General features: G+C 33.3%; 1 protein-coding gene across 1 annotated transcript; it reads right to left on the bottom strand.

Annotated features, from left to right (window-relative positions):
* Positions 1-4,322: 4,322 nt before the first annotated feature.
* On the bottom strand, positions 4,323-6,487 carry LOC119663959. Its single transcript, XM_038073546.1, has 2 exons — positions 6,220-6,487; positions 4,323-5,359 (listed from the first exon to the last, which is right to left on the bottom strand). The coding sequence occupies exon 2, from the start codon at positions 5,277-5,279 to the stop codon at positions 4,626-4,628; it is 654 nt and encodes a 217-aa protein (XP_037929474.1). The 5' UTR covers positions 5,280-5,359; positions 6,220-6,487; the 3' UTR covers positions 4,323-4,625.
* Between the last annotated feature and the right edge of the window lie 227 nt (positions 6,488-6,714).

The raw sequence follows: 6,714 nt of genomic DNA, 5'->3' as shown, positions 1-6,714 counted from the left end.
ACGACGCTCAAAATAGAACATGTTATAATTTACAATTAGCAAAATATTAGCAAAATATTAGCAAAATATTAGGCAATAATTAATTTCATTTAAAAAATAATTTTCCAAATAGCGCAATTCAATTTTTAAAAATTCTGTCATTTCACAATAATTGTAGAACCAAAAAAGACTTACATTTTTATTCACAAGTACCACTTAAACGAACTTAATTTGAACTTCTTTAAGCACTTAACCGCAAATGATAGATTGCGATATAGTCAATGTATATCTGCGCAAAAAAATTAATATCTATGATTTTAACTCGCCTTAACCAAATTTTCAAAACGCATGAAGTGATGATCTCCGAGCTTCAGTGTGAAAGAAAGCTATGACAGCATCGAATGATTAGCGTCGACTTAGTTAAAGATGGTAAACTATCGATAACAACAAACTGTTGTTTAAATTTATTCCGACAACTTTTTAGACGAGGACTTAATCTTTCAAGCAACTACCAAAGACGTATTATATTTTATTCCGAACAGCGACTTGTCTTCTTTCAGCTTTTCCTAACGACTGACTCTTAGAAGTTTTCCTTCTGATGCCCAAAGTCGTTAATGAAAATTCCAGGATTGAGTTGATCAATCGAATTATGGCTTCTAAAATTTATCAGAATATTCTAGAAGCTTCTTGTCTCCATCCTATAGGATTGGAGCTTCTATTTTCTACAGCGCCTCTCAAGCGTCTTTAGCTTTGACGTCAATAGCCAGATGACTAGCCAGAAATTAATATCCAATAGTATTTGGACATCTCATCGATCAAGTATTTCAAATGATACTTGATATGTTTTCTGCAAGATACTTGCAGTATGAAAGTTGCCATAAGAAGTACAGACATTAAGCCCGATTGAAATTAAATACACAAACGCGAGTAGGCGTTGTGAGATATTTTAATGCGCAATAGAATTGTGTATATAGGCATTTTGCGTTTTATTAATAATGTTAACTTACACAGAATTTTATATCCATAACAATGTATGGTCGACAGTATAACTGAATTTGGAAACTTTCAATTAATATCTTTATTTTCAATAACGCACATTTTTAAAAAATAACGCCAAACAAATTCAATTGTTATAAATCAATTGCATTTCAAAATAATTTTAATTGATTTAGTGGAATTACCTGATGGCGTTTTTTTATGGTGTTTTCATCAAATAACACCTATTTGTGAACAACTTTTTCTTAAGAAATAGCATGCTATATGTTTTCTCCATTTTAAATTCATTGGAAACATATCATTAGAAATTTCATTTAATAAAAAAAAACATCAAGAAAATTAATAAAATACGAGGGCGGTGTGATAAGTCAGTGAATTTTTGAATTTCCCGCGCAGTTACTCCAAATGCAACAGTGCTGCTGTCAGCTGTAATCTACCAGTGGGCAACTTTCTAATTTTGAGCGAGCTACGTCGTTCAGTTGGTGCTTGATAGCCGTTCAAAGCAGACAACATCGTGAATTTTTACAAAAATGGAAAAAAGTGGATCTGTCGTCCTTTGAGTGTTGAAAGCCGAGAGTCCCATTCAACGTGTTTAACATTTTAATGCTAATCCCCCGCAATAAATCTGTTACCTAGAGTTCTAAAGAATTTTATATATGTTGCCGTCTTAGTTGCGTGTTTTGGTAGACAATATATTGATACTATTGTGATTGGGCCACACCAATCTTTTGTTGAAATGCTGGTTGCTTGAATCTCTTCAGTGCGGTATTGTTGCAGTTCAAAGTGTGATATGCTTGTTTTAACTAAAATGCCACTTCCGCCATGTGCTGTTCCACCGGGATGCATAGTGTGGTAAAAGTCATAGCCTGGTACTTTAAAATAATGTTTTGAAGTGAAACGTGTTTCAGATATTCGCATGATGTCTACTTTTTGATCTTTCATAAATTCTAGTAGCTCTAAACAGTGTTTTGACAGCCCATTCGCATTCCAGAGGACTGTATTTAATTCACTGTCGGACATGATTTAGTTGTCAGCGTGACTATTGCTTAACTACTATTAGAACTTCGCTCATTTTATCCGGAAATTTTGGAATAGTAATAGATTCAGGTGATTGTACCACTAGCACGCTAGCATAACTTCTTTTAGGAGCCCTCGGGACAGAAGCTTTGTCTTTTCCTTTGTCAGTTTCTTTGTTTGTAGTTGATATTGATTTTGGTCTTAGTGTTGGAAATTTCGCTGTTTGTAGCTGCTTATAGATCGAACAACCTTTATAATTTGCAGGATGGCTTCCTTCGCATAAAACGCATTTGACTTCAGTACTTCTTCCTTGGATTGGACATTGAAACGAAGAATGATTTTTTGCACATTTGATGCACCTCGGATGTCTTCGACAATAACTTTTCGTGTGGCCATAGTTTTGGCAGTTACGACACTGTGGAATGTCCCGTTTAGGACGAGAAGCCTTAAACATGACACGACTATGCATCAAATTCTTTATGCTGTAGATATCGTTGTTATTTTGATGAGGCTCAAGTTCTACAATGATGAGAGGAAGTGGTTTTTTCGATTCTCTATGTTTCATATTAAACACGTTTAAAGCTTTATGGCTCATTTACGCCAGAGCTGTTTTAATGTCCTTGGTGTTGACAGACGAATGCATGTTTCTTAAAATAGCTTGTAGCTTAGGCTTGTAGGTATAAAATTCATTCAAAAGACTCAGTGGTTTTCGCTTGGATTTTTACTTTTTCGTTTTTTAAAACTTTTAGCTCAAAATTGTTTCCTACTGGTGAGGACCAAATATTTATGAGAGGATTTATGTTGTTTACCCTATCTATGAATATTGGTGGAGGTTTGGGCTGCTTTTTGCCATCTTGCATCACTTCTTCAGCTTCTTCAGCTTCTTCTTCTTCTATTTCTAGTATTAAAAATCTATATATAGAACGGTTTGGATTGTCTAGGCAGTAACTATCTAATTTAGCTTGTTTTTTAGTTTGTTCAGGATTTTTTGAACGGCGAATATCGAGATTTGAACGAGTTCTTTTCTGACCTTCTTTTTGAACTTTGATTTTTTGTACTGAAGACTTTTCAGGAGAATTGCTTAATGGGGTTTCTTTTAAGTGAGTATTTCCCTTCGATTGAGTATGTTGTTGGAGAATTTTTTGCATTAATAATATAGAATAGCGCAAAATGATGTAATAGGCATTTCGTTCAGTATAATATTTGATGTAATAGCGATCGAACTTACCGGGGTTGTTGGATGTAAAGGTAAGGCATGAGTAGAAAAAACGGATATCTGAGTTGATGTAAAACTCAAGGTGTTAGTTATCGAGTTTGGAGTGCTTACTGTGACGCTATTTGTAGTACTTATTGAAGTTAAGCAGGAATGCGCTGTTAGATTTGTTGGGGTGAGTCCCAGCGTGAGCGTATGAGGTGAGCTTATCAGTGGGGTATGACATTGTTCACTCCAACATTGTTCACTAGTTTTTGGTGTAAACAAGTGTCGTAAGTTTCTTCAAATGAGTTTCAGTTGTTTTTGGTCTTTAGCTGTTTTTGGCTTCGTGTTGCTAATGGACTTCGTTGATTTGATCATTTATTTCCTATTTCAATAGTTTTTGCATATATAATGCGATTTAACACTCAAAAACTTCTTTGATCTAGAACTTTGTATGTAGTTATCGCGCTAAACACCAGCTAACTAGTAAAACTTTGTAAGAGCACTATAAAACACGTCTGTACGTATAGAGGACTTTTAAACAATTTGATATTACAATTATTCTGTAATATATTCGAGTCTTTTTCCTGTCTTGTCCAGTGCTATTTTAGCACCAACCTGCAACTGATCTCAATTACTAATATCTAGAAATATTTTTTCTGTCCAAATATAGTTTAATTGAATTAAAAATTCAAAATTGTGAAATAAAGATTAATTAATAATGAATGATTTTAATTTACGCACCGCATATTGATGTGAGTAACAGAATATTCGCAGAAGAATTAGATTTTCACGTACGTGTTCCCACTGATGCATGTGGGCTGATGCGTGGACAAAGAGTATTCATCGAGTTTAATTTCGACGTTTAAAGGACAGTAACTTGTGATCGATTGATCGCAAGTTGACCTTCAAGAGCAGTAACTTTTGAACGATTAGTCATATTAGGCAATCTTTTACTTGTTTGTCAGATGACAAGCTTGTGAGACACTTCACGTTCTAACCAATTCTATAGCTGGGAAACACTAAGTTATTACTTCTGTAATGAGTTTCTTTTTATTTATTACCCTATTACTATCTTATTATTTTGAATAAAACGAGTGATATCCACTTTTGCTGGTAAATAAAATAAAAGCTCTTGTTGGTTCGTAATTCATGTATGTGTTTATTTATTAAGATAAAAGTTGAATGGTGTTTAAGGTTAGGGTTTGGGATGTGGGATGTGGGTTTTGGGTGTTATGGTTTTCAAGATGACTTTTGTATACTATGGTATTCATACATTTACTTAGTAAATTTTAATTAGTCATTATTATCCGGGTATGAGAATTTAACCTAATGTTAGTTGATGACATTATTTGGATATGATTTGTTCAGTGAGTCCAAAATTAAGTAGTAGTAGCTGAGCAACTTTTTTCATTGGTTTTTTGGCACAAGTTTGATCCTATTTCGGGTTAGTTCGATGGTTATTGCCTTCATCATTTTCTGTGTTATTTTCCTCATAAATCATCTTGCCATATTCCTTCTTCCTTTTCACTTTATCTCTTCCATCGCGTTTACTAGTCTTGGTTTTTCTTTCGAGTTTAGCTATTAACCTCTTTACGTTATCGTTTTTGGGCTCCGCCCAATTTTCAAATTTATTTCGTATCGTTTTAAAATCAAATTCTTTTTGAAGGTCAGTTGTACCTATTGTATTCAATTCTACAGGTGAGACTGTGGAGGCTGATCCCTCATAGAGTAGAGGCTGAAATGGAGAGTTGATTTCATGTTCAGTGTTAATGGTTGAGTAACTTGTCTCTGCAAACTCCTTCGAAAGATTTCTATTTGCTTCAACTGGTTTGGAACTGTTTTTGTTTTTATTAACATCTTTTCCTGCTGAGGCATTCCTATCGTTTGTACTATTTGCATTTTCAAGAAGAACAAATTTCTGTCTTGCTCTTAAGAATTGTTCACTTGTTAAGGGGCAATCATTATTTTGAAATATTGTATCTCCTCCATATTGTCTATCCTTAGGAGACACAGACGTTCCATCACCTTTATATTTTAATGTTATACTTTCAGGTTTAGTGGCATTGTCAGATATCGAACTTTCAATCATTTTCACTTGTTTATTAAATGATTATGTATTAAATATCTAGTATACGTCAGGCCAACAATTCTTGTTACAAAACTCGTGTTCTAAAGCAAAATTTATTACGGAGAAAAAAATTTTTAGCATATTACTAGACAAACTCAATTTTTAGAATTATTTCATTGATTTCACATATTCCATATTATTATGTTATTTGTTTATTGAACGTTTTTTCGAAAGACGTTATCTCAAGACTCTCTAAAATAAGTTTATTAGCATTTACAGTCATTAACTGAGTATTTGTAATTTATACAAAACTGTCAGTATCTGTCATGCAGTTTTACTACATGTTTGATATCTGATCTACAAGAACGATGTCATAAAAAATTATTAAAACTTACACTCAACAAAACTTCCTGCGGGAATAAAAATCATATTTCGAAATAGGCATATTTTATATAAAATCCGTTGAAGTGTATATAAAGTCACCAGAATGCGCGTATCCAAATGGCGGATCCGTGCACGTTTCTCAAAAATGGATGGTAGAGGGAAAATTAAATTCTTTACGGATGAATTTTTTTCTTCACATAGGCCGAAACAACCTCTCGACATTGGCTGAAGCCGCCTAAACCTGGTGCTCTATATGCTTTCAAATGAAAGCCTGTCGGCGGAAAAATGGAAAGAAAGAAAAAACAAAGCCAGTGACCGCGAAGGTCAGCTCCAATCGCGCAGACAGACTACTGTGACAATAATCAATCATTGTTATTTTATATACCATACATATGTAGTAGTCTACAGAATACTTTTTTCACAACCTAGTATGAATAATATAGGCATAATAAATTTTTATACACTAAGAGCTTGAGTCAACGTTTAGGTTATGAAATCTCAAAGTGATCTTTACGACTTTCGTTCTTTGACTTTAGCACATTGATTAATGGAGTCTTAAAACAACCGATAAACTTACTTTGGATCCCAATTAGAAGTTTATGTCCCAACGAGAAATTGTTGTTAAGCGTGAATTACGATTTATTATATATAGGAAAACGTGACGGTTGCATTCCGAATGTTATCTTCGGGCTCTATATTCTTGTACACCTTGTCAATGGCACGTTAGCAAATATCTTATTTCCTTATATACTTCTTTATACCCTAAATATTAAAAAATTTTGTTGAAGAAAGTTCGAAACATGTTTTGAAGTGACCGGGAATTTTGAATAGATAAACACAAAATTATTTCTGAAAAATTATGAAGAAAATGTTGTCAAATATGCTAAGTCAAAACTTTTTAAATCTCTAGGAAAACCTGATTTAATTTACTTTTTAGATTTAAAATTCAAAGGAAGTATAATTTCGTTTCCAGTAGGTTGAATCCATGTTGCTGAAGAAAGTTCTATTGGATATGTCTTTATAAACTGTGTAACGTAGCAAAAAAATCATTACGTATCTATCAATAATAAAA

Source organism: Teleopsis dalmanni, unplaced genomic scaffold, assembly GCF_002237135.1.
Source record: "Teleopsis dalmanni isolate 2A unplaced genomic scaffold, ASM223713v2 unscaffolded_contig_1187, whole genome shotgun sequence".
NCBI lineage: Eukaryota > Metazoa > Arthropoda > Insecta > Diptera > Diopsidae > Teleopsis > Teleopsis dalmanni.
The sequence above is the reverse complement of the archived record's forward strand: the minus strand, read 5'-3'. Positions and strand labels throughout refer to the sequence as shown.

Coding starts and splice junctions, on each gene's coding strand:
- LOC119663959 (XM_038073546.1), bottom strand. CDS start 5,279: ATGATTGAAAGTTCGATATCTGACAATGCCACTAAACCTGAAAGTATA.